Raw genomic sequence first — 21,571 nt, forward strand, 5'->3', positions numbered from 1 at the left:
AAAGCATTCACTTTAGTTTTTTCAAAACACTCAAATACGAAGAGGTGAATGATATTTTACCTTCTTCTTTTGCTTTTGCGCTCTTTGGAAGTGTCAGAGTCCACGATGTCCGCTCGGAGACACTCTAGGTTTCCAGAGAAAGACAAGTGCTCTCCAAAATACATTTTATAGCTAAGAGGAGTTGTGTCCTGGGCCTGGATGCCTGTATAGCTCAGCAAAGGCTTGAAAACAACCTGAGGGTGGAAAACAAGAGGTCAAGGCAGAGAATGGAGGATTTTTTAAACTAAAGAACTAAAAGCCTGCCAGGTGGGGAAAGATAAACACGGCTAAACATGAAATGAACCCATGAAATAAACATTAGCTGACCTGTTACAGCGTACATGGAATATCTACCAGCGTTAAACCTTTATGAACATTCAGACAGAAAGAGAAACAGAAGTATGGAGTGCACCTGAGCGTCAGCTAGTTGAACAGCTGCTGGACACTGGTTGCCTTCCTCGATGTCGGCGATGTCATCCTGACTGGTGCTGTGCTGGGAATGCTGGGAGTGTGTGCCGTCCAGAGTGTTCTGGTCACTGGACAGCACTGTGTTGAAGTCTGACGCTGAGGGGATGGTGGGCAGGTTACAGGTCCCACCTGAGGGTGCAGAGGAAGGTTAGGGGATGTGACTGAGCAGGTCCTGGAAGCTACAGGTGTGCAGTATGAGCAGGGCTGGGTGAAGAATGCTGAATGGGGATCTGAAGCATACATATACAACATGTACATAAAGAAGAGGGGAGGCTATTGCAGGGTGATAAACCTCTACCACAGTTCTCAATAATAAAGATGTTACTGTGAATAAAATACTGGGCGAGGGGGAGTGACAATTAAATCACAGGATGTGGAGAGACTACTTTATGGCCATTTTATGCGCCTGGGGAACTTTAAACAACCAGACCTCATTCACTTCATTATGAGAAACCTGGTGGAAGAGCAGCAGCTAATTTGCCTGGCTGTCATTAACCGACACACGGGTGAGGAGATAATGACAAACTTTATCGATTTGGGCAGAAAATGTATAAGAAAACAAACAAACGGATGAGCTGCAGTGAGGAGAGGCTGAACAAACAGGGAGTGCAGGTGTGTGTAAGCAGAGCGAGCACTTTGACAGCGGACCTGACGTGCTTCTGCTGGATTTGTCAGAGAGAAACAAAATGAGGAACTAATACTGCCCAACTGTACAGACAGTATTGGTGTAATGGCAGAGATCACAGCAGGCCTGTGGATCATTCAAAGGGATTCCTGACAGTCTCATGGTTTCCTCACCTGGCAGTTACAACAACAGGAGTCTTAACTATCTGCTAGTTGATAGGTGACTACTAAACCACCACGGGGGACTAGTGTACTCAGACCAGCTACTTGTTTCACCAACACCATGAGCACACTAACACTAAGCAACAACCCCTGACCTCCTTCTGGGCTGTAAACGCTTGGTAGTGGTTGGTACTGGTAGTTGTTGACAGAATCCAAAGGCTCTGGTAAAATAACAACATTACAGCGAATTTAACTGCATTCATCAGCATGTGGATCTCTATCAGTGAGTGTGTGAGCATTTAGAATGATGGAAAGAATACTGAGAGCGTTAGATCAAACCAAAATTATCATTAACGTAAGCATTATTCTTTGCCGGCCCAGGTTGCCTCACCTGTCTGCAGGCTGTTGTGCTGCGTGCGGTTGACGGGAGAATCCTGGACTGCAGCCCCGGTCCTGTTGCCCACAGCGTTGGACATCCAGTTGTAGAAGCTGACGGAGGAGGGCTCTGACAGCAGTGGGTGCTCCGTCAGCATGTCCGTCCCCATGCTGTTTCCTGAAGTTCACAAGAAAAGCTTAAACCAATACAGTACAAAACTAATCAGTGTTGGTTGTTGAATGTAAGTGACTGACAGAGAGTGAATAACTGCGCACACTCTGCAGAACTACTGTATCTGTGATTTAAGTCCAGTTTGTTTTATTCACATATCTGAACAATAGGGGTCAGCATTGAAGCAGAAATTGACAACTTGATGATGTAATTCAACATTAAATGAATAGCTCTTGTAATCAGCGGCTACCAGATCCCTGCAGCTCTCACACACTTGGCAGCGGTGATCCTTAACGCAGCGTGAAGAAGCTGTAAGTACCTGTGCGAGTGAGGGAGCTGCTCTTTGCTGCGGCAGGGGGCTCGTTCCTCTGGGGCGTCCCCTCCAGGAGGTTGTGCAGACTCCGGAAGCTGCCCGTCAGATTGCTCAGGAGGCTCTCCTTCCTGGGGCTGTCCTTGGCCGGCAGGCACGCGCGGCTCACGTGGGCCGGGGAGTCCGCTGCCGTTTCCCCGCTGGTGTAGCTCAGAGACTGGTAGGGATGTGAGCCCTGGGTACGATAAATGAGCAGATTATGGAGAGAAGGTCATGTTCACACTATTCCACTTTTTTAACAAGACGCTGCCGGCATTATTTTAGATTACCAAGGACATTTATAAAGCTCTGGAGATTGGATTACACATTGTATATTCTTATTGTGTCTAGTCAAGAATTTTGGTGAGGGACTTTTTCCTGGAGCAGATTTGTCTCTGCAGATTGCCATTTTGGGATTTCCAAGAGTATGGGAGTATTGCTCTCTTTGTTTCCTTGATAGCTTCCAACAGAATTCTCCTCTAGAGAAAAAGACTTTAAGAACTTCTTCAATCACATCCCTGTTGCTACATTATCCCTCCTTTCTACACCTTGAGATTCTATTTGTACTTTAGGGCTGCAATGGATTATACTTTAAATATACAAGCAGCCCCTCATCTCAACAACCTGGGGACATAAGTGACGGCTGCTTGAATACACATGTATTTTGTATAGAAACGGTGTATTATGGGAAACAGAATGCAAAAATCTTAATCTGCGATGCGTTTGCAGACCGGACGGATGAACGCAGCCGTACCTTTATTCTGAGTGCTGACTCGCTGTGTGTGTGGGACTTGGAAAGTTTCCTCATGATCTCCACACCGCTGACAGGTCCAGAGTTGGCTTCTTTAGGTGGAGGGCGACTGCATGCTCCCTCCAACAACATGGTGTGTTCACTCACTGTGGCTTCACAAAAATCACATAATATAAACCTCCCACCAGAACTTTATGACAGCGGTAAAAATAAACTCTGAGGATGTGTGTGTGTGTAGGGTGTGTGTGCTCTATCATTCACCCCTCTCTGCTTTCTGCAAACAACTCAGACCAAACTACTGCACACTGAGAAGGTTTTACATTTACTCCTTCATTTACAGTCAAACCTGAACCATGCTTGTGCGTAATGCTGCACGTTCCCACCTGCGTCAAATTCAAATTCAGCTCCGTCTGCGCTGGTGTCGCTCTGCAGCGCAGCGCCGTTATCCAGGCCCACAACCGTGTCGCCCTGGCTCTGCTGAGGCTCCTTGGGCTTGGCCAGCTGGTTTGGCCTGATCAGACCGATCGCCTTGAAGCCCTGAGTAACCACAATGAATTTCATCCACTGTCTGGCCAAAGCCACCAGACCCTTCTTCAGCGTCACTAAGGCCGGGACTCCATCATTCTGCCGTGAAGAGAAGGGCCGGATTAGTGAAGACAAGCAGACAAGATCAATCCAGCTTGAGATTGTCTGAACGTCACAGGCTGCACTAACCATGGTGGCCTCCTCTATGACAGAGTAGTCGGCCTGCTGCAGGTAGCGGTGCAGGATGTTACAAAGCATACAGGAAGGGTTCTCATGCAGGTAGCGAGCTCGTTTAGTCACACGGTTGTACTTGCTGCGGATTGGGATGTGAATGCTCTTTTTCTGTTGGGGGAATGATGGAGAGTGGTGGGGGTTAGACTTCAACCAGAGAGTGATCCAAATAACAAGCACAATCTGTTGTTATATTCAGCTGTGGTGACGTTCTTGCTGCAGGGAGAAAACTCCATCACAACAACAACAAGCAAATACAACACTGACTTATTGAGTTTAACCAGCAGATATGGGTGTATGCAATCTTGATGTAACCCTGACCTCAAGAGCTTCAGTCATGATGCAGCCCATAACAGCACACACTCGGAGCGTGCCCTCCATGTCCAGCTTGCGTAGGGAAGATTTGAGCTGGTCGATGGGAACCAACCAAGCTCCGATGGCGGGCGTGGCTGTGCTGAGCAGATTCAGCTGTCTGGAGGAGAGAGAGAGAGAGAGAGAGAGAGAGAGAGAGAGAGAGTGAAAAGGAAGCGGACACCTCATGAATGTTCAACAAGATAAGAGTATATAGGCAGAATTTGTGAACAAAACGGTTGACCATCACATTTTGCTCTCCTGTGGAATCATAACTTGGTGACAGGGATCCAAACTATAAAGCTCATAACATAGCGGCCCCTGGCTGTTTATTTTCGCTGCCCTGTGTCAGCGGCATCGTTGACGGATGCTCTCATGTGGCACAAAAGCAAAATGAGGCTGAAGGTTATGCATAAAGCCTCTGCACACTAGATAATATTGAAATTGTGAGATGAGACGGTCGTTTTCTAGACTTTCTGTGTGTTTACCTGTCCAGTATTAGTGACAGGTTTATGTTTAGGAGGTGAATCATTTGTGAGTGCAGTCCCACCTGGAGATGGCCTGAGAAGGTGAGCGCACATTGGTGGGAGCTGCAAAACTGAACCAGATCTCCCTGATGGTCAGCTTCATGCTGCTGGAGTCGGGTGGTGGAGGCATGAGGGGGAGGTCTTTCTTCAGGTCATCTGACTCCACCCCTTCATCCTATAAAGTGGATTAGAACAGTGTGAGTGGAATCAAACCAAGAGCCTTTTATCCTGATTACATCCACAGTTTGGCATCATCACCGACTCTGATCTTATAAATCAATCAGTGCTAGTTGGCTTATTTTTATCTCTTGCTTCTCCCTATGATCAGGCTAGAGCCTACGTCTAAATTCCAGATACAAAAACGTCTAGGTGAGGAAAGGTAAAGCGATGAAAAGGTCGGTGAAAAAGAGTGCCATGAATAATGTTCCATAATGTTCCTGCAGTTGAGAGTGGAGAGCACCGACTCTGTTAACAAGTGCGCATGCGATGGCACTTGGTGACATTTAACAACTCTTCAGCTTGCCCTAGGCTTTGAATTTTAAGACAGCCATTTAATAAGTAAAGAGTACAGGAAGAGGAATTTACCGTGTCCTTGCAGAAGGTAAAGTCAGAGGTGAGGAACAATTCTATCAGCTCGATGAAAACCTAAACTTTTCCCACAGTAACTCACCTGGTCATCTGAGTCTGACTGCTCGTTGGCATCAGAGGCAGGGCTGGTGGCGTCATGTGGCAGGTTGTCATCAGACACATCGGTGCTGTAGCCGCTGCCTGTCTGGGAGCCGGTTGAACCGTTGGACTTGGACATTCCCGTTTTCCCCCCGGTGTCGGAGCGACCCATCACACCAAAAGCATTATAAAGAATCGCTCCTGACTGGCGGCCGCCTGCAATAGAGAGGGATATATATTCACAAATAATCATACATATACTCTACACAAGTGACAGCTGCTGCTCAGAGAGTTTGGGCTAGTTTACCTTTGACTGTGAGGTTCTCAATGCCACATTCAAACATGATCCAGCCCCATTTCTCAAGGGAAGCAGTGCGGCCCAGATCCCCTGCTGCAGCCTGGGCGTCCGTCTCATCCACCAGAGAAAACTCCTCCATCTCCTCCAGGCCAAACAGCACCTTGGACTTCTCAAAAGGAATGGCTGTAATGGCACACGTGCCAATGTCTACGAGAACAGGAGGAAGACATCATTTCAGAGAACTGAACCACTAAATACAATGGATGACCGATTGACATGTTTAACCCTGAATGTACTTGCTCCTATGGTCCTGTGCCGGCCACATACCGTATGCTTTCAAAGAGGGACACAAACAAACCTGTGGAGTCCAGTCCTCGTAGTTGGCTGTGGATACGGTGGACGTTGAGTCTTGCGGCGATCTCTTTGCCTTTCTCGATGCCTGCGTTGGAGCGCAGCGAGCCGGAGGACTGAGGCTGCATCTTGGTGGCTGATGCGTACTTCTCCAACATCACAGAGGGCCGGCCGTGTTCTGTGGTGTTGGGGGTTTCTTCCACGATCCCCCTGAAGAGGAGCAGAACAGAAAGACGCTCAAATGTCTTCTCCAAAAAGTTGTGTCAGAGGTGAATTAAAGTATTAATACCCAAATTTCTCCATGGTAACAGAAGACATGTGGCTTACCTGTTCATTCTGAACTGGGTGGCGATCCGGTCAAAGCACAGAGCCACCAGAGACACATGGGTCACACTCTTATTGGAGCAGGACGGTGAGCCTTCCTCTACAGAGGCCTGCAGGAGGCACAGATTCACCTGCAAGAGAGGAGGACAAATAACACATTAAATAAAGCAAACTAAACAAAACATATTATATCCTAACATGCTGACTCACACTTGAAATATATCAGGAAAATGCTTGGCTCATCACATATGACCAAGAGCAAAGCAGTGGGAAGAAATGTAAGATTGCGCGAGCTGAAGCTAATTGAACCCTCGGTGGCAACACACACACACACACACACACACACACACACACACACACACACACACACACACACACACACACACACACACACACACACACACACACACACACACACACACACACACACACACACACGATGCAAACACAATTATTAACTGCTGTAGCTTTCCGAAAGCAACTAGAGAAATCTGATGATTTGGGAATAAATAACAGTGTGACGCCCCAACAAATCTCTTTAAATATGATAAACTGTGTCTGTTCCAAAGTCATAAATACACTAAAAATTATTAATCATGTGAGATTATGTTCAGAAAATAAAATGGTTCTCTCAACATGAAGATATACAATTGGAAAAAGATTAATTAAAAACTGTATTGGTACAAAATGAGAATCTTATTATGTATCTACTGAATCATTCATTTAGAATAGACTCAAACTCACACTGGGTGGAATGGAAAAGGCAAAAAAAATGCTCTGTCCATTGCACAGAGTGTCTTTGATGATTGAGAGTCAGAAAGCTGTGGACTGGGCTCATGGATCTGTGCTCAGTCTGCTCTCAGTCAGAGCACATTCTGAGGAGCCCGGCTGGCCTCTCATTATTCGGGGTCACTGCTCTTACCTTGGGGATGGACACATTGGCTTGGAGGCCCTTGATTTTCACATTATCCGGTTTGACGGACAGGTCTGTCTGGCCGTGGGAGATGTTGAGGGATCCGGGGGTCGTGCCCTCCGTCTTGGACAGCTTGTGCTCCTGCTTGCCTGTTTGGCTCTGTGTGGATCCAGACCCCAAACAGTCAGGCGTCTAATTCACATTCACTGCTGAATCCTGATTTCAGCCTATGTCAAAATGTTTCCTACAAAATTGCTGACACTTGGTGACAGCATTTAAGTAGAATTTAACTTTTTAACTGTAACTTATCAGAATTCAACGTTTATCAACCTGTATTTTAATCAAATCAAGCCATATTCCTCTGTAAATGTCTGACTGCATGCTGCTCTGGATTGTTGTTGTTGTTGTACTTACAGACTCGGTGACTGTGGACTTGCTGATCTGATAAGCTTCATTGAGGACTTTCTCATGCAGGTCGTCTAGAATGGCTGCAGGGTGACGAATGCTGGCAAAGTGAACCATGGACTCAATGTATCTGAAACACACAGGATCACATTTTATAGGGATTGTAGAAGAAATCCTTAAATACTGCAGAAACATACAAAGGCCTGACACATGTGAAATATAAAGGGCCTTCCGTCACTGCTCCAAATATGAAGCACCACCCATAAATCTAAACTGTATGTACTGAGAGCCGTGAGACATGTGTGTCCTTCAACAATCCAACTACGTGTTGATACGTCTCCACATGCAATTTAGCCCAAACCTTCTTCTGAGCAAACTAAGCCTTTGTCAAAATCATGATTCACGCTGGCGGAGAGAACTAGACCAGACTCTGACAGCAGGGCGCTGACGGCAGAGTTTTACATTCCACATGCAGTGTGCAAAAGGATTAAAGTATCTCGGCTTCAGACTATCTATAAAGCTTGATGTAGAGTCTGCACTGTGAGAAGCACTTTGCATCAGCCGCAGAGTTATTTTGGCTAAATCCAGATGAGGCACATGAGGTCAAACAGCTGCGGAGATAAACAGAAACACTGGCAGCTGAGGACAAACACAGAGATGATTCAGAAAGAGGAGAGGAGTAAAGAACGGTCCCTACCTGTCCAGGGATTCTGCCACGAGGGGAGTGAGCACCACGTTGACGGCCCCCTTCACCTCCACGATGGCTGTGGTCCTGGTCTGTGCTAACGGCTGCTCCAGCGTCCAGTCATCTGTGGTGGTGTCTTCATCCGTGTTCTCCATGGCTCTCTTATCCAGCGGGGTGTAAGGTGTACTAGGGAGGACAGGGAGGAAATACAGTCTCTGATTATGCTGCATATGACTTAGAGACATCCACACGGGTGACTAAGTGAAAGAAAAGTGTGGGGGAAATGTTTCCATGCTCCTGGGAGAGATACATAGACTTTGTCCGTCTTAAGTACCTGTTGTTTTCTCCCATCAGTTGAATTCCTCGATCCAGTAGCGAGCTGGCTGACAGGCCTGACTTTATTACCTAAAATAAAGCAATATATAAGCACATAAAGTCACAAAGAGGTGGCACTGGTCTGCACAAAATACATGAAGTAAACAAAGACAAACGTTTCACCCTACAACTGATACACAGAGTACATTATTAATCAATAGATATTACACAACACAAGACTTGGCCACATTGAATGTCCCATCTTCATACCTTAAAGCAAGGAACTGATAGCTGGTCAAAGGAGGCGGAGCTCTCCTCACTGGTAGGCGTGTCCAGATCCAGGGGACGGTGCAGAGAGGACTTGGAGGTTCTCTTATTGGTGGGCTGTTTGACTGACCAATTTGACACCTGGAAGAGGAACGTATGGGTAAATATATTTCAACTGCACAAACTGCACTGACTTTTAGTAGAATATAACCACAAATGGAGCAAAGAAAACATTACTTTTATAGTACAAATGAATGCATTCCAGTGTTTTCATTGCTGAGGGGCCACAGATAAGAGACTCTACCTGATAGTGGGCTAGGTAGTTCTGGTAGCAAGCCATGACATGGGGCTGCCGGGTCACAGGGCCGGGTTCAGCAGTCTTCTCTGCCTCCACTGAGCTCTCCTCCTCCATGGCCAGGGCTGACACGAAGGAGGCCTGGGACGTGTGGCTGGGCAGGGGCTGAGGGGGCAGAGGGGGCAGCGTCGGGGGCTGGGGCAGGGGGCGCGGCTCGGTGATCAGCTCCCCATTGAGAACGTAGGTGAGCGGACCCTCCACACTGTGATAGATGGAGCTCCGGCTGGGTGGCAACAAATTTACATACGGGTGTCAGACGAGTGCGTCACGGCGGATTAGGAGGCAATTTCCACTTGATTCTAAAAAGTGTGGTTTATATAACCCTGGAGTTTCAGAGGCAAATAGCCGTATCCTTCACCTAAATGACACCTTCACGTAGTTAAGAGCTTTAAAACACTTCTGTCAGCATCTACGGTCGCTCTGTAATCGAGTTCCATAGCCATGAATTCAGCTTTATGTGAGAAAAAGCTCGCCCCAGTCAAAATACTAAAGGAGACAAATCAGATGTCCATGTTTCCGTGGGGACTACGAAGAGAGACGGACTTCATTTTAGTTCTATAGGAAAAAACAATTTTAAAAAGTCAATGAGAGAATATTTTGTAGGACTGGAAATGACCGAGTAGCTGGAGGAGGAAATTGAAATCCAATCTGAAACACTCTCTGGATCACCAACCAGCCATCCATGATTAAATCAAAGTAATGAATAAAAGCTGACAGGTGTTTACACTGGCATCCATTAGTTTAGCCCAATGAAATGTGTTGGGCATTGTCACTGTTAATGATCTTTCATTAAGGCACTTTTAAATTGCTTGCTTGCAATTGGCGTGAGGCGTTTGAGTGCGTAATGCTTTGCTTTCTGTTTTGCACATTGCTGTCTGTAATGGTTTCCCAGTGTGGTCTAAGTGTAAAACAAGCCATTAGCAGTTGATTTCACAAGGCAAATGTTTACCATACGAGTCCTCAATGCTGTTACACACACACAATGAACACTTTGAAATCTGACTTTCCCCTTCAACACTACAGTCACACCATCAGAATGGCAGTCACATTTCTGCATAGAAGATGAGACAATGGAGGTACTTAATGAAAGTATGAACACCTGCAGCCATCACACTCTTCAGATGTAGATCAGAAAGGGCGCCCCCCCCCCCCCTCCCCCTCCCCTACACCCTGTCTCACATCATCTCTACAGGGTGACAGTGGCGGGGTTTGAACTACCTGCCCCCTTTCTTGAAGAGATGAGTGCTGACAGCTTTGATGTGAGTGTGAGCTGTCTGTCTTAATCCAGCACTTAACCTTGTGTCTGATCTGACCATCAAAACAATTCCCCTTTCACATTTTCAAACTTGTTGACGTTAATGAACCCCTGTGAGCCAATCTCAATCAGCGGATGAATCTCAGAGCTGACCTGTAGTTCTCCATGTGGTACGGGGGCTGCTGCGGCTGCTGCATCTGCTGCCTCCTCTTCTTCTTACGCCCCGGGTACGTCCCCGGCCCCTCGTCGGCACTGCTGATTGGCTCAAAGTCCTCAGCGGCGGAGAAGTAGGCCTCGCTGTCAGCCACGGACATGCTGGAGTCCGCAGAGCGGTACTGGTGGAAGGTGTTGGAGTCTGCCGAGGGCGTGAAGGGGAAGGAGCCGTAGCTTCGTCGCTGTCGTGGTGAATCTAGGACGTTCTCGTCACTGCGGGAAACCTCGCTGCTGAACTGGACGCCTCCGGCCAGCACCGGGGGCGGCTTGTCAGTGAAGACGGCGGCAGACAGGCTTTTGGTGCTGCCCAGCCGACCCGAGTGCACAGAGGACTGGCGTCTGAGCGGAGAACAGAGGGGTGAGCGCACTGACGAGCGCTCCTGGGTGCTGGTGGGGGACACGGGCGAGACCTCGGGGACGTCCTCTAGGGTGCTGCACGGTGACAGAGCAAAGGTAATGTTCAGAGGGCGTGAGTGGGTAAAAATGTTTGTGTAGGCCTGGTTCTCCTCTGGTTGATATTGTTTAAAGGAAGTATACATCTATCTGTGCCGTCTCACTCGCTTCTTCTGCTGTGCTGTATGGGAATTGACCTTTGCGCTGTAAACTGAGACAGCCAATTAAATTTAACATAATGTAAAATGTTGTGTTGCACATCATAAATCACCCTAGAACATTTAAATGGTGGCCTCTATGTGTTCATGTTAGCGTCCTGCTTATTCTACAGCTCATTTAGTAAATGGAGGATAATTCCCCTCTGCTTTGTCATTTTGCATTACTCACTCTGAGGGACCTTTGCCATTCATGGGGAATACACGTTCCTCTGTACTGGGAGAAGGTGTGTCCCTCTCTCCAGCCAGCAGGGGCAGCGCAGCACTAGATGTACTGTTCTCCTCAGACGAAGAAGCAGAGCTGTGGGAGCGCTGGGGCACCTGGAGGCTGAGGTGCTGCTGAACGCGTCTCTCTGGTAGCTCGGGTGGCAGGCAAGGAGAGTGTGTGTCTGTCTTCAGTCCCACAACTTTACCTGAGAGAAAAGGATGAGTTACATGGGTTAATAGATCTAAAATCGATCAGGCAGAATTCCACAAACAACCGCTGTCACTAATCCCATACCGTCCACTTTTGGCGTCTCCTTGGTCATGATCCATTCTCCAGGCTGCAGCAAAGACTGACCATAACTCATGTCCGACTCTGTGCTGGAGGAGGAGAACGCTGACGAGGAAGAGGGAGTCAAATCCTCAAGCCTGAAGAAGTCCAGGCCCATGTTGGTCCCTCCAAAGAACCTACAGCCCCCGAGGCAGCCACATCGGTTCCTGCTGCGCTTGTTCCGAATGCCAGATTCATCAGGCCAGAGGAACCAGAGCCTGTGAGGCAAATGGAGAGAAGTGAAGAGAGGATGATGAATGAAGTGGGGAGGCAGGCAGAATCTTTTTGAGCCTACAGCTGAAAGCCCCTGAATGACTCTCTGCTTTTTTACGATTTTATTTTGAGAACAGTAAAAGAGGTAAATAGAGAAATATGTTCCACCACAAAATGTGACAAGTAAATTAGAATGAAGCAGCTTCTCTGCCAGTCTGTGTTGGCTACCTCTTGGACTGGGCGTCATGTAGCTCCAGAAAATGCCTCTGGACTTCACATTTGGCCGGGTGGTCAGCAGCCAGGGCTATGTCTGCTGTGATGAGATTCATGTTGACTGAGCCTGCCTCCAGCCACACAGAACGTCGCAACAAAGGGGGCTGACCGAGACCCAGCGGCTGACCCGGGCCTTGGCCTTGGCCTGCCAGCTGTATCCTGGCCGCCTCGCTGTGCTGCTGCTGCTGCTCGATATACTGGCGGATGTTGACGTCCTGCACCACGGCGCTGATGCCCTCTCCCACCGCCTGGCTGTGAAGGTTGCAGTTGGCCACGCGGATGGCGCTGGTCTGTGAGAGAGAAAGACACGGTGTAGAGAATTAAAGACAACCGAGCCAAAAGAACAGTGAAAACCTGAAGGCCTTCTAACTTCCAATAATGATTTAGCTAATTACCTTCACACTGGCAGCACAGCCGTGTTCCACGATGAAGAGGTCCACTCCATCCATGGCCAGTCGGGTCATGGTGTATTTCAGCTCCTCCGATGTGCGACAGTGACCCGGCATGCAGCTCATCTGAGAGACAAACATCACTTAGTCCCACAAACCTTATTACAATTGCTAGAAAGCCAGCAGCTAGTTTACTGTATCTGTGCTGTAAATAATACATGAGATGTAGCCTGTAGCCTCAACAGCTCAGCTGTCACAAACTAATGAGGGCTGTCAGACTGATAAAAATATCCTTGTTAGTATTCCTTCACACACAAGATATTTCCTGATAATGTTTGCGTTTCTCTAAGCTGTAAGCCATACAAAGTGCAACAGCATAAACATGGCGTTGTGTACTTTTATGAGCATAGCAGTACATTTGCTTTTGATGGTGCTGTTCAGCTTTGTTCTGTCAGAACTGTGGATCATTAGAGGGATTTGCAGCTATTGCATATTCAAATGAGGGGGGGGGGGGGGGGGGGGGAGAGGGAGAGAGAGAGAGAGAGACAGAGGGAGAGAGAGAGAGAGAGAGAGAGAGAGAGAGAGAGAGAGAGAGAGAGAGAGAGAGAGAGAGAGAGAGAGACTAACTCAGAAGCTTCCAGCAATAAACTGACTTGATTGTATCTGATTATCAGCTATCATTAGTTAGACACACTCCTGTACAGCTACAGTGGGGAGGCTGACTCCAGTATTAAGGGGAGGCACAAACATCACATGTCATGTTTCCAGTTTGTACCTTCGCATCACAAATGCGCCGGTCGACGCCGTGCTGGCAGATGACGGACGGCTTGGGTTGCTCCAGCTGGAACTCCCTGGACACCACGTGGAAAAGGAACGTCTCGCCCCACTCCATCATGCTGGCCAACTAACAATCACACACACACACACACATTACAACCTCACTATGAATCAATAGCAATCAATCAACTACTGTACATCAGAAAGAATAAAGCACACAAAGTTTAATAACAATAATAAAACGCATACAGACAATAAAGAGGAGCGCCACATCTGACAGCAACAACAATCCAGATGCAGCACTGCCACAAGCTGGTAACACTCACTACTCTGACAGAGCGTCAACAAAACCCAAGATTACAAAATCACTTGGGTACCGTTTGTTGCAGAGCTATAAATAAACAACACAACAGTCGATCGTGTCGGGTTTGCTGTCGTTCTTCTCAAACTGCTGAGGTTCAAAAAAGAAAGTATGTTTTGTAATCGTAACACCTATAATGTATGAACAAACTGAAGAGATCATTTCTTATCACGTTCCAAAAGACGCAGGCTTACCCTTCAGCCCAAACACACACACACACACACACACACACACACACACACACACACACACACACACACACACACACACACACACACACACACACACACACACACACACACACACACACACACACACACACACACACACACACACACACACACACACACACACACACACACACACACACACACACACACACACACACACACACACACACACACACACACACCTGTGGTATGGTGACCCTGCCGGTGAGACCCCCAGCTTGCATGTCGATGAGCCAGGCGTACTCCAGCGTGTCACTGCCGGGTGGGATGCCCTGGGCCGAGAACATGGCGTGGGCCCTCATCTGCAGGCCCGACAGACTCAGGTGGCCGTCCCTCAACACGCCGTCCGCCGTCGGACGCTGAGGGAAATTCAAGAAAAGTAATGAAAGCTCACAGGCAGCGTGTGCAATCTGTTCTTCTCTCTACCTGTGCTTCTTATGCAAACATGTTTCTGCTCCCAGCATGACTCACATTCTGCATCCTACACCACTATCAGATACTACATACTATATACACTATACTATATGTCTCCATGCATCAGTGGTCTTGTTTAGACGGCTGTGTGGTTGTGTGTTGCTGACCTGGTAGTTGTCGCTGATGAAAATGTGGATGGGAGAGAGGAGAAGCTGAAGCATCGTCTCTTTGTAACCCTTCTTCATCTCGAAACACAGCCTCTCCAAGAAGCCAGACGGACCCTCGGGACCCTCGCTACTACAATGCTGGAGGCAGCGGAGAAAAGTAAGTAAACAAACAAGACTTCATCCACACACACAGATGCCACTTCTGAAGCCAGAGAATGTTCTTGATTAGGCCAAAGCTGTTGTAGCAGACCGAGTGTAAACACATTATTTAAAGTCATCTTGGTACCATTGGCAGGCGGCCGTGGACTTTGTAGAGGTTGATAAACACGGTGATGTCCCAGGGCCTCAGGTCCAACGGGTGGATGTCTGAGGTGTCCTGCTGATCGCTGTCCTCCATGCCCAGAGGAGACCAACCGAGGCCAGAGGAGGAGGTGGATAACACGGGGCTGGACACCGCCTCCTCAAAGTCTGTGTACATGTCATCCTCGCCAAAATAGTTCTCCTAAGGAAACAAGAAAAGGGAGAGGAATGAAACTTTTTAAAAGGTTAAAATTCATAAACCTCATGTTTGGTTGCTGATAGAAATAGTTGCGAGTGGGAACACATCAAAGGATGACAGGTTTCGATTCCAGATAGGAAGCAGCTCAAACCCTGATGGTGCACATTAGTTTCACCTCAGCTGTAGTCTTTAGTCTTTAGGGTAGAATTTAGACCCAATCCACAACTGATCAGAGTGGGAACAAGAGGCAGCAGGTGTGTTTCTGTCTTTTGCACAGGCACTACCTGATTTACTACAGGACCAATGTTGCAAAGGTCAAAGGTGTAACAGCCCAAGATTGGATTTTTTGCTGAGGGAATTGTGCGGTCAGACACTGCCCATAAATCTTCAACTAATTCCTCTGTCCTGAGTCCCACAGAGGAAGGCTCCATTAGCATTTCTGTACCTTGATGGAAATCAGCGCTCGTAGCAAAGGTCCATAGAGGATTATTTGAGAATCTGGGGACATTTCCATCTCCACGTGAAGTCTGTCCGGGGGCAGCTCTGAGGGGTCGGCGGGCAACCTGTTGTGTGTAGCTGAAGCAGATGTGGCGGTGTAGCGAGGCGGGGCATTATGGGGTGCTGAGGTATGCTCTGGGGGGCGCAGGGCTGACAGCATGGATTCCTCCATTTCAGACACTGGGTATTAAATCACAGACGTGTTAGGCTAGATTATGTAAAACGGGCAGAAAAGACAGATGTAAGCTGACAAAGCTGAGATGTAAAATAAGAGTTAGAATTCCATTCACAGGCTGCAGTCTTGGTGGTGAGATTTAGAAAACAACAAAGAATACACAGCAGCCTTACACGACTGTTTGAGTTGCTCATCAGCCTTCTGGGGATAAATGGGGTGCCAGGTGTAGTCGATGATGAGTAAGAAGTTGGGTACACTCCAGCAATCCACCCAGCCGGCTCTGAGGGAGAGAACACAGAAACACGTCAGCTCACAACACAGGCAGGGTTTGCTTTATCTTCACATGAAGTGGATTTTCCAGTTCATCGTTTGGTTCATGAAGCATTTAACCTGCAGACACAGGAGGCAGCAGATGAATGGGTCGGGCCTGTATCATCCTATACCTCACCTCCCAGTGGCTCCTGGACATTAGCTGAGTCTCGCTCTGGGCTGGTGCTACTACATGATATAGATGCTGTCTCACCCTATACAGTACATGCCCGGTGCCTTGATAAACCAATTTGTGGAGCGCCTGTTCTTACATTGCCTGCGTTTGCAGAATGGAATGTCTTGCTTCTGCTTGCACACTGCCTGCCTGGGCAAAGCGTCTCAAAGTGTTGTGTAAGCGGCATGGAATTTTAAATTCAGATGAGGAGCCTGTTTTTTTCCCCCCACATTCTGTTTATCTGCTGCAAGCTGAAAAAGGCTAAAGAATGGCTCATGGTTACTCTATTAACAAACTGTTGGTGTATGGAAATCTGAACAGTACTGAGTTGAAGACAATCTGGCTGTAGCAGCTACACAGCAGTGCCAGACTCAGGCAGTAGCAGGCAAGAGTCACAACTACAAGACTGACGCACCCAAGGCCTGTGCACATACTGTAAATCAGGATTTTTAATTTGCGTTGAGTGAATAAAAAGCAGTAAGCAATACAGAAAAATCTTCAGTAGCAGCTGGTAATGAATGAACTCCCTAACACATGGAAGTTGGATCATAACACAGCTTAAAGCCTTTTGGTGCATTAAGGTTACGTCAACAGAAGAGACGTGAAATATGTAAATGCTCATCATGCTGCATAGCTGTGTAACAATGAGCCAATATGTACTAATAACCCTTTGAATAGATTTATATAAATATATAAAGGGTAGTGAGAGATGAAAACGTGAGGATCAGTGAGAGAAACATTCATCTGAGCCACCTACAAGTCTGACAGCCATTCCTCTCCAGATGATGTGAGTCATGGTTACAGTGATGAATCATCCGTCCTGCTTTTGTTAACACACTCAGTATTTGTGCACAGCTAAGAGAGAAAAGAGAGATTGTCAGCTTCCACTCACTCGGCGTGGGTGATGTTCCTCCAGCGAGGCTTTGAGGGTTTAGGTGGCGGAGCTCCTTGATTCTCCCCTGGCATGAACATGTCCGGGGGTAACTTCACGTTCTGGTAGTCCTTGGCCAGCGTGAGGAGGGGGTAGCGGCTCGGGTGGCATTCTGGCAGCGACAGCCGCATGTCTGTGTCCTCTGCCTGTGGTGGAATAACACACACAGACACACACACACACACACGCCAAACTGAGCAACATACATCACATGCAGCTGAAATTTGTGTAGAGATATTTTGCAAACAGGATGAATCCCTGCAGTTTGACTTGATTATGAAATCTATTTTGGAGAATCATTGAGTGACTTCTTCCATGACTAACCTTTAAGCTGAAGCGGGTATTGCAGGTGGTTGGAACAAACTCATTGAAAGGCAAAGAGAAGTCTATATTGAGCGTCTCGCCGCATGCAGCCAGGTACACTATAGGAGATCAATAAGAGAATGGATTAGCACGGCAGCGGTCTGGGATTCAGTGGAGCATGTACAGTAGATCATGTCTTAATGAAGTCAAATAAACTCGCCATGGTCATTAGTTACCAGTTTGAAAGGTGCATCGAGAAATGAACGACCTTCACTGCTTGATGGGATTATAGATTATTCTTTCTGTATTAAAACCTTAAATAAAAACAGTCACGGTGTTGGTTTGCACACCTCTCAACTGGTCAATACTGCAAGCTAATCATGTGAAGCAGATTGATTAAAAGTCATTGGATTTGTATTCTTTTTTTTTATCCTTCCGATGAAGTCGCTGCTGAGGCACAGTGGACAGGAATAGAAATGGTTGTGTTGTATTTCTCCTTTACAGGACACAGAATCAATAACTCTCTGTATGAAGGCTGCATCCCAATGTTTTCCAGCACAAGACACAGTGGAGCTCAAACATCTGACCAGAATGTTCCTTTAACTAGCCAAAGTGACCTCATGAGCTAAGGTCACATGTTCACTGTGAGGTTCTGTAGTCGTGCATCTTCCTCACCGTTCTCCTGCTGCTTGGTGGAACAGTCGATCCAATTGTGTTGGTTTGCAGCCCAGATCATCTCAAACTGGTGTAAAAGGACCTTGAACGTCCAGGAGTAGGGCACAAAGGAGTAGATGTCCGGGGCGCTGTCACTGGCCCAGTCCTGGATCAAGTCTGAGAAGGCACAGAAACGGTGATGAGGCGGGAAAATGGAAAGACAAATTCTCTGTCACGGTCGTGTCAGAGTGCACAGGGTTAAATGCTCGTCTCCTCAACAACACAGAGGATTTACATCATGAACAAGTTCCTCTGTGACTCTTCCAGTGCGTTGTCTGAGCGTCTTACCAGTAAAGAAGTTCTTCTGCGCGTAGATGAAGTGGTATGTGGCTTTGTAGACTTCGATCTCGCACTGCCATGACTGAGGCATGTTCCACACCCGGGGGTAGCTGGCTTTGACATCAAACTAAGGACACAGACAAAGCTTGGTCACACAGGTCATATAAGTGTCAGTATTAGGCCTGCGTGTGTTTCCTGTCATACACACGACTGTGATATTCATCCCAGCAGGCGTCCTAAAAGGAACTCTTCTTCCCCTCTCAGATACTTACAGCCAGCATCTCAGCTTCCAGTAGAGTCCTATATTGCATGCTGCTGGTGGTGTCCACATGAAGTAATCGACCTTTTATGGTGGGTGAGTATCCTGTAGGCAGACAGAGAAGCAGGGACATCAATTTATAAAAAGGCAAAGATGCGGCACATTTCCTGCACCCAATGCCACTTACCAACAAACCCTGAAAGGCCATCACATAAGAGATTATAACTCAATCTGAGCCGACAGAGAAGAACAGTGACTGATGGCTCGTGAAATGCTGTGTGCTCTGTGTGCTAAATCATTACACACACCTCATAAATGTCATATTATTCCTGTAAAGTTGTGGATGTTGCCTGATGTAAACTGCTTTATTCCAGCCGTGGTTTTCACATAAACCTCTAACCTCTTTACCTGATCTCCAAGGTTACGGAGTGTGGAGGGAGCTACACCTCAGCATACAGGGGGAGCCTGGAGGGATCGCAGCTACTCTAACTTCACACTGGGTTTATATCACTTTAATGCAAACATTGGCGAATTAATGCGAAGACTAAAAACTCAAACTTTAGTGGATGACTCAGGTCTGCAGACTGAAGTTGGGAGAAGTATTCACTCTGACGTCAAGAGACACAAACAGACGAGCAGACGCTTTCTTCTCCACTAACAAAAGCTGTGGCTATGACGTTAGTTCTTATAAATAAAGTGATTTATTTTACCTTCTGAGTTTTGTGACAGTCACGCAATGTAAGAGGCTCTGGATCACTGCCCAGAGGTTCTTCTTCATCTCACAGTCTCATTGCATAACAGCTTTGAAATTCCTCAGTGCTAACAGAATGATGTGTGCTATTGTAACACACACATACCGTTCTCTCCTACAGTCATTGGTATGTTGACTTCCAGGTAAGATCCTGCACCCACATTCACATGGATAGCGTTGGTTTCCTAGTAACAGGGACGAAGACAGAGCAGAGAGAAGAGAGCGAGAGAGAGTGAGAGAGAGAGACAGAGAGGGACAGAGAGGGGAGATTCATGTATGCTGTCAAATCATTAGCAAGGGTAGCTTATTGCCTTAAGTATGAAAGACAGACAGAGCTTATCTGAGCAAAAATAAAAGAGGGACTAACACAAGGATCCTCGCTGATTAAAGCCGTCTGATGCCTACATTCAGCTCGCCTACATGTTGTTCTTTAATATGCACTTCACACACTCTAGCCTTGTGAAAATGCCAGCACTGCTCCAGAATGAAAATGTTCAAAAGCATAAAACATGAACCACTATCTACCTCTACAATATGGTGACGCAAAACAGAGAGAAAATCAAGGGGGGCACTGGGGTGGATCAAAGGGAGGAAGAGAGACGGAGAGAAAGAAGAAACAAGAGCTCAAAGAGCAACACTCACCCTATTTTTGGTAAAAAGCAGGTCAATGGTGGCGTCAGCGATGATGTTCATGCGGAGCTCGAAAGCCTGGATCTGTCTGGGTTTGCCTGGCTCGGCCTCCTCCGTCACTTTCATGGCCTGGTAGTCGGCTGGAAGGAAGAACTTCCACAGACAGTCCCTGAAAAATGAATACGTACATCATTATATCTCTGAATCCTTTCACACAATCCATGTCTCATCCTTTAGGTTTGGTTTATTCCAGGAATTACCATTACAAAAGTTATACAGCGTCTAATACATTCAGGGGCTCACATCACAGAGCACTGCAGTCATAAATAGTCATGTAGGCTGCCCACCTCTGGCGGTCTGCCCACGGGCCGTAGTTGAAGTCCGTTCCTTTCCCACAGACGATGTCTAGACCCCAACAGGGAGGCAAGTCCTGCAGTTTCTCCCCCTCGCTGCACGTCTCTGCCTCCTCCCCGCCTTCCTGCTCCACAGGGACCAGACCTGCACCAACACACACACACACACACACACACACACACACACACACACGAATATAAAACCTTCAACTAACTAAGAAACTGAAGAGCTACTAGTTACTACTGAGTTACTCCTGGTCAGAATCCATCAGTCATGAGCAAAGTTTCCCTTTTACTGTTAACTTGTTTGATAAGTGAACCGTAACGCCTGCGTGCACGTACCAGGTTCATCCTGATAATAGTAGATATCCACATCGTTGGACTGCATGACCACAAAGCCTTCACCCATTAGTCTGGGCGGTCTACAAGACAAGAAGAGGGGAGAGGTTAGAGAAGAAGAGGGGAGAGGTTAGAGAAGACTGTGTAACCTGTTGTGTAATATTTACAATTTGGGTCACATTTGTGTGCCAGGAGTGGAAAGGATATATGTGTTCATGTTTCCTTACTTAGTTTTGCTCAACTTCAGCCTCCAATCAAACTTTAAAAAAAATCAAGAATTGTAATAGAGGCAAGGTATTACCTGCCTCTATGCTCAATCAGCTGAAGTGAGCTGAAGTTTAAAAGAGGAGAAGTTTGTTGTCTTGTCTGTATATTCTCCTGACGTTGGCAGTACTGCCTTCTGTTATTTAACCCTTGTGTTCAGCAGCTTTAAGGCTTCAGAGGGCTGCAGTTTGCACTCACAGACTCAAAGCAGAGCAAATCACTGACTGACATAAAGACTGTCACAGCAGATTTATTTACGTCAGAAACTTGGAATAAAATGATATTTATTTTGAAAGGCCTTTATACAAGTGGCTTTAAAAAAAACTGTGTATTCGTTGCTGCACAAATAAGCATTGTGAATGTTTTGGCTGCGGTTTGTGGTGTAAGTGTTGCTGTGTGTTACACCATCTCCTTCTGCTGGAGTCTAAGGATGATTTATAGAGATGAATCACCGCCACGTAAAATACTAATATAGCTAGAGAAGCAGTTTGTGGAGCTAAATAT

At 47.0% G+C, this 21,571-nt stretch overlaps 1 protein-coding gene across 11 annotated transcripts in view; it reads right to left on the reverse strand.

Moving 5' to 3' along the window:
* kiaa1109 (KIAA1109 ortholog) overlaps positions 1 to 21,571 on the reverse strand; it is a 53,810-nt gene that overhangs the window by 24,950 nt on the left and 7,289 nt on the right. For 10 of the 11 annotated variants that reach the window (XM_076161018.1, XM_076161017.1, XM_076161016.1 and 7 more), the window contains exons 9-47: positions 20,807 to 20,886; positions 20,459 to 20,609; positions 20,124 to 20,280; positions 19,588 to 19,666; positions 18,744 to 18,835; positions 18,481 to 18,598; positions 18,154 to 18,309; positions 17,500 to 17,597; positions 17,137 to 17,321; positions 15,934 to 16,040; positions 15,533 to 15,765; positions 14,875 to 15,090; positions 14,589 to 14,726; positions 14,190 to 14,366; positions 13,415 to 13,543; positions 12,646 to 12,765; positions 12,206 to 12,540; positions 11,732 to 11,982; positions 11,402 to 11,642; positions 10,562 to 11,053; positions 9,103 to 9,376; positions 8,802 to 8,939; positions 8,551 to 8,621; positions 8,229 to 8,402; positions 7,541 to 7,661; positions 7,136 to 7,285; positions 6,217 to 6,344; positions 5,897 to 6,099; positions 5,548 to 5,745; positions 5,245 to 5,456; positions 4,598 to 4,749; positions 4,018 to 4,168; positions 3,655 to 3,807; positions 3,324 to 3,564; positions 2,944 to 3,092; positions 2,160 to 2,385; positions 1,685 to 1,846; positions 452 to 636; positions 61 to 233 (exon numbers count right to left, since the gene is read on the reverse strand). In XM_076161018.1, the coding sequence (XP_076017133.1) occupies positions 61 to 233; positions 452 to 636; positions 1,685 to 1,846; positions 2,160 to 2,385; positions 2,944 to 3,092; positions 3,324 to 3,564; positions 3,655 to 3,807; positions 4,018 to 4,168; positions 4,598 to 4,749; positions 5,245 to 5,456; positions 5,548 to 5,745; positions 5,897 to 6,099; positions 6,217 to 6,344; positions 7,136 to 7,285; positions 7,541 to 7,661; positions 8,229 to 8,402; positions 8,551 to 8,621; positions 8,802 to 8,939; positions 9,103 to 9,376; positions 10,562 to 11,053; positions 11,402 to 11,642; positions 11,732 to 11,982; positions 12,206 to 12,540; positions 12,646 to 12,765; positions 13,415 to 13,543; positions 14,190 to 14,366; positions 14,589 to 14,726; positions 14,875 to 15,090; positions 15,533 to 15,765; positions 15,934 to 16,040; positions 17,137 to 17,321; positions 17,500 to 17,597; positions 18,154 to 18,309; positions 18,481 to 18,598; positions 18,744 to 18,835; positions 19,588 to 19,666; positions 20,124 to 20,280; positions 20,459 to 20,609; positions 20,807 to 20,886 (6,816 nt within the window). The remainder of the gene's footprint in view (positions 1 to 60; positions 234 to 451; positions 637 to 1,684; positions 1,847 to 2,159; positions 2,386 to 2,943; positions 3,093 to 3,323; positions 3,565 to 3,654; positions 3,808 to 4,017; positions 4,169 to 4,597; positions 4,750 to 5,244; positions 5,457 to 5,547; positions 5,746 to 5,896; positions 6,100 to 6,216; positions 6,345 to 7,135; positions 7,286 to 7,540; positions 7,662 to 8,228; positions 8,403 to 8,550; positions 8,622 to 8,801; positions 8,940 to 9,102; positions 9,377 to 10,561; positions 11,054 to 11,401; positions 11,643 to 11,731; positions 11,983 to 12,205; positions 12,541 to 12,645; positions 12,766 to 13,414; positions 13,544 to 14,189; positions 14,367 to 14,588; positions 14,727 to 14,874; positions 15,091 to 15,532; positions 15,766 to 15,933; positions 16,041 to 17,136; positions 17,322 to 17,499; positions 17,598 to 18,153; positions 18,310 to 18,480; positions 18,599 to 18,743; positions 18,836 to 19,587; positions 19,667 to 20,123; positions 20,281 to 20,458; positions 20,610 to 20,806; positions 20,887 to 21,571) is intronic. The other variant, XM_076161008.1, reaches the window with a different exon arrangement.

This window comes from Genypterus blacodes, unplaced genomic scaffold (assembly GCF_046128005.1).
Source record: "Genypterus blacodes isolate CSIRO-AG114 ecotype Tasmania unplaced genomic scaffold, CSIRO-AGI_Gbla_v1 ptg000109l_1, whole genome shotgun sequence".
Lineage (NCBI taxonomy): Eukaryota > Metazoa > Chordata > Actinopteri > Ophidiiformes > Ophidiidae > Genypterus > Genypterus blacodes.